Source organism: Protopterus annectens, chromosome 1.part1 (assembly GCF_019279795.1).
Source record: "Protopterus annectens isolate FY-2018-M chromosome 1.part1, PAN1.0, whole genome shotgun sequence".
Taxonomy (NCBI): Eukaryota; Metazoa; Chordata; order Ceratodontiformes; family Protopteridae; genus Protopterus; species Protopterus annectens.
This window is the reverse complement of record NC_056726.1, coordinates 1356476060-1356488060: the sequence shown is the minus strand read 5'-3', so window position 1 is coordinate 1356488060 and position 12001 is coordinate 1356476060. Positions and strand designations below refer to the sequence as shown.

At 42.2% G+C, this 12001-nt stretch overlaps 1 protein-coding gene across 8 annotated transcripts in view; it reads right to left on the bottom strand.

Moving 5' to 3' along the window:
* ME2 (malic enzyme 2) overlaps positions 1 to 12001 on the bottom strand; it is a 1978505-nt gene that overhangs the window by 16520 nt on the left and 1949984 nt on the right. For all 8 annotated transcript variants that reach the window (XM_044082071.1, XM_044082092.1, XM_044082073.1 and 5 more), the window contains one exon: positions 11362 to 11460. In XM_044082071.1, coding sequence (XP_043938006.1) covers positions 11362 to 11460 — 99 coding nt within the window. The remainder of the gene's footprint in view (positions 1 to 11361; positions 11461 to 12001) is intronic.

The following is a 12001-nucleotide window of genomic DNA, read 5'->3' as shown; positions in this document are numbered from 1 at the left end:
TCTCAGTTAAGTATTGAAGAATCTGAGGTAAATTGGGCGCTGCTGTGCCCATCCCTTGAGTTTGGTTCCAGGAACAGAATCTTTTCCATTTTTCAGCATAGGATTTTCGAGTACTAGAACTCCTTGCCTCCAGAATGACATCCATCACTTGCATCCTGAGGGATGGTAACATACAGATCAGGTAATTAGCCAGGCTGCAAGATTCAGGGTTGAAGCTGTGGGTGCAGAATCTGGCCCTCCTGCTGGGACAGCAGGGCAGGGGTCTAAGGCAGGTGCCATGGTGCCAGCAGTGACACACTGCGCAAAAGGGGTACCAGTGTTGGCGTGGCTAGTCTGGTGCAATCAGTATCGTCCTTGGTTTGTCCTGTTTGATCTTTAGTAGTACCTTGGAGAGGAGAGGCAGAGGGGGAAAGGCATAAACTGATAGGTTTTTCCAGGTGAAGGATACGGCATCCACTTTCCAAGCTTGTTTGTGGGGAGTCCTTGTGCAAAATTATTCCAATTGGTAGTTCTGGGGGGAGGCAAACAGTTCTATATCTGGACTCCTTTTGTTTCTCAACATGTTGAATGTCTTTGGCTCCAGTTTCCACTCGTGTGGGTCCATGAGATTTCTGCTTAGTTTGTCTGCCAGTGTATTTAGTTTTCCTGGCAGGAATTGAGCCTGTAGGTGCACTTGGAAGCTCAAGGCTGTGTTCTACAGAGCCATAGCTAGTCTGCAGAGAGGGTATGAGTGGGTTCCCCCTGCTTGTTTATGTACCACATAACAGTGGTGTTGCCCGTGTTTACCATTAATTGGCCTGGAAGAATGTGGTCCTTGAAGGCTGTCAGAGCATTCTGTACAGCTAACATTTCTTTTTGATTGATATGCAGGTGCATTTGACTTGGGTTCCATTTGCCCTGAATGCACTTCCCTGCCAAGTGAGCCCCCCATCCATAATCTGATGCGTCTGTTGTTAGGGTTTGGGCGGCAGGGGGTAGAGTGAATGTCAGTCCCTTGTTTTGGTGGCAGGCCTCTGCCCACCAAAGGAACTCTATCTGTAGACAAGGTATGATAGTTATCATTGCTTCTAGATCCTGAGAATGTTGACACCATAGGCTTTTTAGATACCATTGTAGTTTCCTCATATGCAGTCTTGCATATGGAATTAGGAGAATGCAGGAGGCCATGAACCCCAGGGCTTGCAGTATTTTCCTTGCAGATAGCTGGGTCTTTGTGGCCAGTAGTTTGAAGCAGGCTGTCAAAAGAGCTTGCTCCCAGGAATACAACTTGCTGGCAGGGTAACAAGATGTGATTTCTTTTCGTTTACGGTGTACCCCAGGGAAGTTAGCAATTTCTGTACTAACGCCAGATGATTCAATAGTATGTCCTGGCTTTCTGCCTGAATTAGACGATCGTACAGGTATGGATATATTTGGATATTTCTTTGCCTGCAAAATGCAATGACTGGAGCTAGACACTCTGTGAATACTATGGGTGCAGTAGATAAGCCAAAGGGCAGTGCAGAGAACTGATAGTGCATGTAGCCTGCTTTGAAGCGTAGGTATCTTCTGCAAGATTCCCTTATTGGGATGTGCAGGTAGGCTTCCTTTAAATCCAGTGTTGCCAGCCAGGCATCCTTGCCTAGCATATGAAGCAGCTGGTGAAGAGTTAGCATCTTGAATTTTGGGATCACCAAAAATGTGTTTAGGATAGGACGCCAGGAGTTGTCTTTTCTGGGCACCAGGAAAAGTCTTGTCTTGAGTAGAAACCTTGTCCCCTTTCCTCTTCTGGAACAAGTTGAATAACCCTGATGCTTAAGAGAGAGAGAATTTGCTTTTGAGCCTCTGCCCACTGATTTGGGGGTAGATCTGGCCAACCATTTGGGGTTGGTAAGGAGTGAAAATGGAATCTGTATCCTTGGGAAACTATTTAAAACCCACTTGTCCTGGGTAATGAATTCCCAGTTTTTTACCTGCAGGGCAATCTTTCCCCCTAAAGGAACAGTCAGTTGTGCAGGGCTTGGAAGATTTAAAGTTAAGTCATTGAGAGAGTTTACCATAGGGGGGAGTCTTACCAATCCCTGCTTTGGAAGTGGGAGCCCCCCACTGCTTAGTCCTGTGAGTACCTTGGGACTGAAGTCTGGGTGTTCTGCTGGTTCTGGGTCTGAACTTAGAAGACCTGGAAGAGGCAGGAAAGGACCGATGTTTAGAGGGCCAATGGCTACTAAATCTGGGAAATTTTTAACAGTTTGCATAGATTTAGCTTTTTCCTCCATCTTTTTAAGTACTACTACTGCTTTGTTGCCAAACAGGCGGTCTTGGTTTAAGGGAGCATCCAGCAATTTAGATTTAACATGATCTGGCAAAGATTGCTCCTTAATCCAAGCATGCCTTCTAAGTAGAGACCCAGTGACAGCAGCCCTGCAAGATGCCTCTAGGGAATCAAAACCACACTGCAAAGTGCGTTTTCGAACTTGTTCAGCAGAATGCATTGCTGTTTTCTTTCGGCTTTTCCCGGTGAGGGGTCGCCACAGCGGAACTCCTGCCGCTAATGACTGGCAGTAGATTTTTACGGTGCCGAGGTGCTAGCCCGACGCTCAACCTTCAACGAAGGCATGCCCACACATGTCATTTAAACGCCACTCGACTGTGGGGAGGACATGCAGACTCCACACAGAAGGCGCTTCAGCCGAGAATCGAACGGGAGTTCAGCAGAATGCATTAAATCCTGTAAATCTTTATTTTCAGCACAGTCAGGAATCAACATCATTTTCTGTTTAAGTAATCCAATAATATGCTGCTGATACTTTAACATATGAAACTGGCAGTTTAAGGCCCTAATGGCCAAGGTTGCAGAAGTGTATACCTTATTACCCCATCTATCCAGCGCCCTGGAATCTCTATCAGAGGGGGTAGGAGTTTTGACAGTAGTAGCCTTAATGCCCTTGGGTCCCTGTGAAATGGTCTCAGGATCCACAGTAGGATTTTTAGAGAGGAACTTGTGAGAGTCAGGAACCCTGTAATATCTATCAGGTTTTCTGGGTGCAGGAGGTAAAGAGCCAGGGGCCAAGCTGGATTCCGAAAAGGCATCAACAATGTCCAGTACAGGGGGGATAGCTAAAGGCCTGTGTTTGGGCAGGAGTAAGAAATCCCTAAGCCTCTTTTTAGAGTCAGAGTAATCCTGGCTGTCCCAGTGAAAATGCTCCCTAAGAGTATGCAAGGTTTCACCAAAAGAGAAATCCTGTGGAGGGGGTGAAGAGGGAATACAGTCCTCTGCATCAGAATCCTCATAGGTAGATAAGGGTAAATCCTGCTCATCGGAGGAAACAGAAATTTCAGAGTCCTGATCAGAAGAATCAAAAGGAAACTCAGTCCTAGGTCTCTTAGAGGGGGAAGGGTGGCTTCCCCTGATTAGAGTAATAAGTTCTTCAGCCATTCTTATCATTTGTTTTTTAGGCATAGAGGCCTGACCATGCCGTCTGGGCGTCGATTTTCTAAGCATGGATCGAGTTTTAGGCCTTGAAGAAGATGGCTTCGGTTTAATATGCAAGTCAGTAGGCCTGAATACACCCTCAGAAGCTGGTGCCTGCACAGTGGCTCCAGACCCATCCAAGTTAGAGACATCCGCAGGTTCCACAGTTGAAGCATCTTGCAGTATATACTGGACTCCAAATGGGTTTTGGTACAGGCCTGCGAATCTGAAGTAGCAGGTATCAGGGGCTGCGAAAGCACCTCACTGAGTACCGGCGAACTGGCGAGTAGTTTAGGAGAAGCGTGGTCGGAAGCTTTGGACCTATGTGGTCTGTCTCTGTTTTATCTTTGCGATTTTATGGAATGTCGGTAGTCGGGTGGCTTACCGAAGCCATATCTGGATAACTGAACAGACTACCAAAATATTTAGAAGCGTAAATAAACCAATGACGAATAGTTTGTTGTTTAAATAAGGCACAAAACCGACAGCGAGGCACGTAGTGGTCAGGGCCTAAGCAAGGAATGCAGTACGAATGAAAATCTTTATGACATATTTGCTTTCCACAAGAAATACAATTATTAATTTTTACTGACATCGGTTTAGAGCAAGAAAAAGTTTCCCCAATGGAGTACTTAGCTTAGTTGAAGACTTTGGTTGAAACTCGAAAATGAAAATTTCAGGAGTCGGACGACCGGCACTTGCGAACTGCTTCTGGCACCGCACGGCAAGAAAGACTGATGTAATTGTGTCGGCTGCATGCTTTATACCCCTGACTATCTGACGTCATGGAAGACGAGACAGCAACTGATGCTGGACCCAAGACTTTGATAATCAGGCCGACTGAGGGCTACTGCAAGCAGATAACCCAAATGTGATGACTGCAACAGTGAAACACGAAGAACATCCTAAATGGCAACTCTCAGATCTGCTCTGAGCTACAGCATAATGGTTCAAAATTCATGGAACCAACTGATATCGCCAATATACTGGCAGACAGGTTCAGTGCAAACTTTACCCCACCCTCACCCCTTAAAGGACCCATATCCATACCAGAAGATTGCACTGCCCAGAATCACAGAAACCCAGGTGTAAATGGCACTTTCTAAAGCAAAAAACACAGCATCCATGGGACCAGACAGCATCCCAGGCTGCGTGTTACATGAATTCCAAAATGAACTAATCCCTCCAAGGGAGCCCGCAGGATTTTTTGCAAGGGGGTGCAAAACCGGACCCCCCCCCCCCACACACACACACATGCAGCCATTCCAGTGTCCCATTAATTGGCTATTTCTTCTTAGTTGCCATAAACACTGTTCAAAACTCTCAGTATGCATACTATTTTATACTTTACTTCTACAATGACTAAAGATATTTGGATTTAATTTACAACATTTATTTTAAAAATTACAGCACAAACACTGAGACATTTACTAAACAAAGCAATAGTCTTATAATGAAAACAGACCTAGCATTAAAACTTCTCTGCCTTTGAAGCTCACATTCACTGAAATAGCATTGAAAGCCACATTCAAAGAGAATGCATATGGGCAGTGGGAGTTTAAGTTTACCTTTGGGCTGTTTTCAAATCATAGGCCCCCTTGCACATATTTTTAGAACCATACAAAGTACTGTGATTCACCTTCCTGATCATATTAATTACAATATATAACTGAATTATATCCCTTGTATAATACAGCACCACTTGCTTAGCACAGTGCACAAAATAATGCACAAGTTTAGAATTTAACCTACTCTGTCTAATAAGAAGTATAGTTCATAAGAAGAATGTATCCCAGAATGTGACATACCTTAGGACATCACTACTTGTCATACGAACAAAGCTGTTTAGTCTCATAGTACACATCACACATTGCAAATACAGCAGCATGCCCTCTTTGTGCAATATTCCTTAATAAACAGCTGGAAAACAAGATTCTCAAAGGCTGACTGGTCCTTACACCAAACGCTGTTATCTCAAATCCACAGCTACTGAAAATACCTATATATTTTTTTCCTCTTATACTGTGGCTCCATTAGATAACTGCATTGGTGGTGCTGCGGTAGCGTTGTCGGCTCACAGCAAGACGTTGTCCCGTTCGATTCTCAGCTAGAGTGTCTTCTGTGTGGAGTCATACGTGAATGGGGCATGCCTTCGTTAAAGGTTGTGCGTCAGGGCTGGTAACCCGGTACGTAAAAATCCACTACTAATCATTAGTGGACCGGAGTTCCGCTGTGGCGAGCCCTAACCGGGAAAAGTTGAAAGACACGAACAAACTGTGGCTCCATTAGATTCAGAGTGTAAATTTCCCCAGAGTTCTCTTAAGCATATTCAAATACCTGAAATATACAATCAATATGACCTTACCTCACGTCTGTAAAGTGTATCTCAAAGCATGGTGATTACTAACGAGTATTACGTGTGCTTTAAGTAATAGTTGAGAGGTTATTACAGTAAACATACATCACATTGCCTGCAACAGATAACTCCATCTTAGACTTCAAATTAACTGCAACTAACAGTATGCACAGCTGAGGTAAAAAGGCAGTGGACAGTCGCACAGTAATAAGCAATGCCTAGCTGCTGGGAATCAACCCAGTGGAGCCTGTCAGATCACATTCATATAAAAGACAGACTAAAACACAAATTACATGTATGCATTTTAACAAGGCTCTGCTCGGGCTCTTCTGGTTTCAAGCCACCTTCCTTAGTGACAAGCATGTGTCCAAATAACAGTTCTAAAAAAAATAAATAAATACTTTTTTATGGTAACCACTGCAAAGGCAGAATATTGCGCCCCCACCCAGGAGAGAAACCTCGCAAAATATTTAAATAAAAAAATAATGGGGTGCAGGTGGCACAGTTCTCTGCATGGGGGTGATGAGCTTTCCCATCACAAAAATGCTTGAAGAAAATCTGACTGTAGTTCCAGTCTTCTTCTGAACCAGCACCTGATGATGACTTAATTTTGAAAGAGTAATCAACACTTATGCTAGATTCTAAAATTACCTAGTACCGATGTCCACAATTTACAGGCGATTCCAGGTTTTCCTTTTAAAGACAATACCATCACTATCTACTGGTGGCAGTTTTCACTTGAAACTGGAGATTTGGGAAGGCTATAATGACAATATATACATAGCTTTAAGAGGGATGTTTTCCCAGCAGTAATGCAAAAAACTGCCAGCTAGACAATGTTTACCTGTACCAATCAACTAATTTCTATGCCAACTACAAGAACTACACAGTAAAATTTGTAAAAAAAAAAATATTGTTACCAAAATTAAGAGTTGCACTCAATCTATGCCATGGATGAGAGGGGACAGAAGGAGCCCTTCATATGGTACTCGCAAAGCCACTGTGCCTCACACTGGCCCACTGTGGAAATATCATGCACTCCCCAACACGCACACAATTTGTCCTAGCACACAAACAGCCGTATGGATTTAATGACAAACTCTCCGATTTCACACTACAAACGAAGCACTGAGCATCTAAAAACAGAACACATATGCTGTTCGTTCATATATGACATACCCATACACCGTTTACTGCATTATTGGTTTTCTTTACTAATGCTAAAGACAGAGCAGGCAAGTACATCAATGAAGCACGCATGACGCATCATATAAATACCCATAGAATGCCACCTAATAATAACATTTTCTGGTCCCTTACACAAACATGTCAATTCTGAATTAATATTCCACTGTACGGATGGTCCAGTCTCCACTCCAACAATCTCCACCGCCACCAACCACCACCTGAACTACCCTCCAGGAATGTGGAAGGCCAAAAGGCCATCTGCAAGTAAATTAAACTTAACTACTGGCAGGCCTGTCAGGCATTGCATCATGGATGCGATAGAGAAGCTGTTAGCCACAGGAACTATCTGCAGTAGGGGCATTGGGATGGTATGGGGTTGGGAATGGGGAAGGCAGGCACTGATTGGACACTAGGGGAAAATACTGGACCCTCCATCACAAGTGCACCACTTTCACGTTTTTGCGCCAAGCTGGAAGCTGCCATGATGATGATGATGATGATGAAGTGTACAAAAAAAAGTTTGTTTTTGTAAAGGGCAGGTCATATCTCCTAAACCTGGTTGACTTTTTTCGAGACGGTCACCAAAGCAATTGATGAGGGAAAGGTAGTCCACACGGTGTACCTTGACCCTGGGAAAGCCTTTGATACCATTCCCCACTCGGGAATTATAGACAAACTCACTAACCTAAATATAAACTCCTACATTACAAGATGGGTTGTCAACTGGCTCACGGACAGAACCCATACAGTGAAAATAGGAAACTCTAGGTCCGACTCCAAACCTGTGACAAGTGGAGTACCCCAGGGGTCAGTCTTGGGACCTCTCCTGTTCGGTATTTACTTCTCCAGGGTACAAGCAAACACAGAGGGACTATGGCTAACAAAGTTCGCAGATAACTGCAAACTGGTTGCCATAACTGAGAATCCTACTGATGTAGATATCCTTCAAAGGGGTCTCACTGAAACAGATGCATGGTGCCAAAATCATGGCCTCAAGCTAAATTCCAAAAAGTGCATTGTCATTCCCTTCGGGGAAAAAACAAATACCTACGAATTACTACACAAATGGCAGCTTACTTAACACACAGAGTGTGATAAAAGACCTAGGGACCCAGGTCGATAGTAACCTCTCCTTCGATAACCACATCGCTAAAGTGGTTAGAAAATCCTTCTACATGGCCCACCTTATCACAAAGGGGTTTGCATCTGGAAAAAAGGAAGTTATTGTCTCCTTCTACTCATCACTCATTAGACCCATTATTGAGTACAATGCCCCACTTGGGATGTACCTTACTAGATACCTGCAACAACTGGAGAGGCCTCAAAAATACCTCACGAAGAGGATAATGGGCCTAAAACATATGCCCTATGCCACCAGGCTAAAAAAATTTCAGCTGTACTCGGTTGCATACTGTCTACTCAGAGGTGATCTCTGCCTGACATACAAGGCAACGTCTAACCCCGAATTGCTGGAAATGCTCCACCTAAGGAAAACCCATTCTACCAGAGTTACACGCTCTAGGGACCTTAACCTGACCTCAACAATAAACAGGACTTGTTGGAGGGACAGATTCGTGTGCCAGAGATTCCCCTTGCTCTGGAATAAGGTCCCCATATATGTGAGGCAGAGCTCCTCATTAGCGCTCTTCAAGAAGAATCTTGATGAGTGGATGGAGAACAGGAAATTCACCCCGGGAATCACTTCTGTGGCCCTGCTTGACAGAGGCGCAGGTAATTAAACCATGTGGGAGGTGCAAGCCGAAACATTTTGGCTAGGCTTAATTATGCCCTAGGGCCAATAGCCTAGTACCTACTTATGAGCCTAAATATATTGACTATATACATCTCAGATATGAGACTGTAATACAATAAAAAATAATTGGCCATAATAATTTTAATCCACACAGGCACACATGTCCATACCAATTACAGCAAATGCTACGCCTTTGTACAGTTGAGATGTTTGGGATCAAATAAATTAATAATTACTATAAATATTTAATAACACCTATTGTTGTCAAAACCACACCCTATGCAACCTATTGTAACCCCTTGCGCCTGCACATGCACGTGCAGACACACAAACACCCACGATCAGTTACTAAGACTGTTAACCTAAGTTTGCAAATGAGTCAATAAATGCATAACTACCTACCACACAGGTATGTATCTTCTCATCTCACTACTGTCAGAATACGTTACTCAAGACAATGCAACTCCAGACCCCCACACACACCTCAACCTAGTTGCCCTCAGATTAAGAAGAAAGTTATTGAATAATCTGGGACAAATGACCAAAATCAGGGACAGATTTAACTGTTCTATACTTAAAAAGCCACTAGAACAGCAAGCTTTGCATTTCTATGCTTTTTCTTAAGGCTGCCAAGTCTGAAATTCAAATATTTGTCATTATTTAGTGACTGCTGTTTTCACTGATTTGCTAGAGAAACCACAAATATTACAAGTGTGAAATCAGAGACAGCTGAAAGCACCTATGCCCCCAACACATACATATATTACACACACGCACAGAACCATCAATTAAACACACACAATTGTCTGACTGACTGTACATCCTACAGGAATGAATAAATAAATACGTACATAAATTAAAAGCCGCACAGGGATTTGCCTACTCAGCTTATTGCTGCCAGAATACAGACTGCAGCCCACTGCCCGACTCCTCTTCCACCTAACTCCCAAGTTCTTAGCTTAACAATCACGCATACAAAAGACCAAAATTAGGGACAAACATTGCTTTACAAACTTAGAAAGTTGCTAGAATAACAGGTGGTTGCATTAGAATTATTTTTTCTGCATGAAACAGTGGATGTTATTAGTTCTATTAACTTACTTCATTCCTCAATGATTACCCTGAAAAACCCAAACTTTGGGAGGAACATGAGGCTAAATCAATGGATATTCTGTGAAATCAGGAACAGTTCAGAGCATTTGCAGCCCCCTAACAATACATTAATTACCTTTCTGCATAATATTTAAGTGAGCAGTTAAGTAAATTAAAACCAATAACACCTGAGCTAATACTTCAAAAATAATCCATTCCTTGTTATCACTTGCTTTCATTCTCAGGCTGCCTAATTCTGAGCATGTCACCTGAGGCAGCATGAGCCAACAGAAATGGCTTCTAGCAGCTTCATACAGCAGCCCAGTAAGATACCTTTTATCCTCATGATTCTGCCTTCTGCAGAAGGCAGAAAACAACTGTATAAGGCATGACTGTCTTTATTTTTAGTGAGGAGTAGAAAACAGCCTAACAGAGTACCCATTTTTTTTTTCACTGAACTACAAAAGGTTTGGGAACTCCACTCATGTGAATGGAGTTCTGGTACTTGTAATGACAGTGGTAATGCTAAAGTTGCCAATATTTAAAAAAAAAAAAAAAAAAACGTTAAAAAAAGTTATTTTTTTTTATTGTGGGGGCTGCAGCCTAAGAATCATTAACACAAACCATCCCTGCTCCCTAGTGTAAGCTATAGAGTTTGTACATAAAATATACACAAAGCAAACCTTAAAAGGATCACCAAATACAATACCTTTTCTACACTCAATAAATACACACTACTCTAAACACTGATCCCCACTCCTTAACACCTACTTACATTTCCATTTCTCCCCAACTTATGGCTCTACACACCTCCTTCTTAACTCACTTACTCAAACATATTTCCTTTTCCATCTGCTCCCCACTTTTCTTCCCCCCCCATCTGATTTTTTTTATCTTTGCAAACCTACATATAGACATGTTAAAACACTGTTGCATAATTTTACACTGGCTTATGCTTATATAATTTGGCCCTTGCGCACTTTCCATGTATATCTGTATGTAACTGGCTTTCCAGGTACTTTTTGATGTTTTTGCCGATGAGGTTTTTCAGTGGGACCTTTTCACTTACTGTTTTGTGTAAATAAGCAATAAAGGACACATGCATCAGAAATAAATAAGGATGATGAAGAAATGTATATACTCATTTGGATAACTGGCAAAACCACTGTGCAGTGCCTTTCACTCTACAGAAGCAGAGAGCAATCATTCTGATTTAAAAATGGTAAAAAATATAAGAGAAAAAGAAAACAATGCATCAAATGCCAAACCTAGAGATGCACATTAATGAAAAAATACACCGATATTGTCTGGCTAATTTAATAAATTTCTTATAGAAATGAATGTGTTCATGACATGAGTGTGAATAAAACATTTGACTGCCCCCGTTTATTGCATGAAGCTTTCCTCAAAGCACTTCTGCAAGTAGATAAAGATTAAAAGAAATGTTTTGCATGGCTTCTAAAATCTGAAATTTGCCAACAGCAACTAAAATGCTATTAAGAACTAACTGCAGGCACTCACCTTAATTGTAATGTGAATGGAAACCTCCCGTATGTTAGACAAAGCAGGGTATAAGCTCCCTTGTTCCAAGTCTTTTTCAGTTACCTGCTCAGCTAATGCCTGAAAAAAAAAAAAAAAAAAAAAAGGAAGAAGACATAAATGACAGCAAGCAGGATACAAAAATCAACAATAAAATTAGGAAACAGGATATTTCAGTGGGACAGCTATGCTACCGCATGCAATGAACTACACAGAGGATCTTTTAATATATCTGTTTTATACCTCCCTGGAAAATATACTAAGCTGTTTAAAAATGTACACCTTTAACGCATTAAATGCTGCATTCTAAATCAAATTACAAGGAAACAATTTGGCGTATCAGTTAAGTCATGTCAGCTAGGAGCACAATGAAACCTCAACAGCTACTAAAGAAAAAACATTAAGAGCACATTCCTCCTGAGAAAATTATGCGCTCTGGAAGTGGGCCCTAGGAATTTGCTTCCATCCTAGGATAATAAGGTGGATAAGTCTTGCAAGGCAATGAAATTAAAGGACATGGGAACACAAACAACTCTTAATATTCTTGCTGACAGGCTTCATGCAAAAGTACCTTAAGTATGCTCATATCAAATTCAGTGGAGAGCGCATGCAGCCTAGTTCT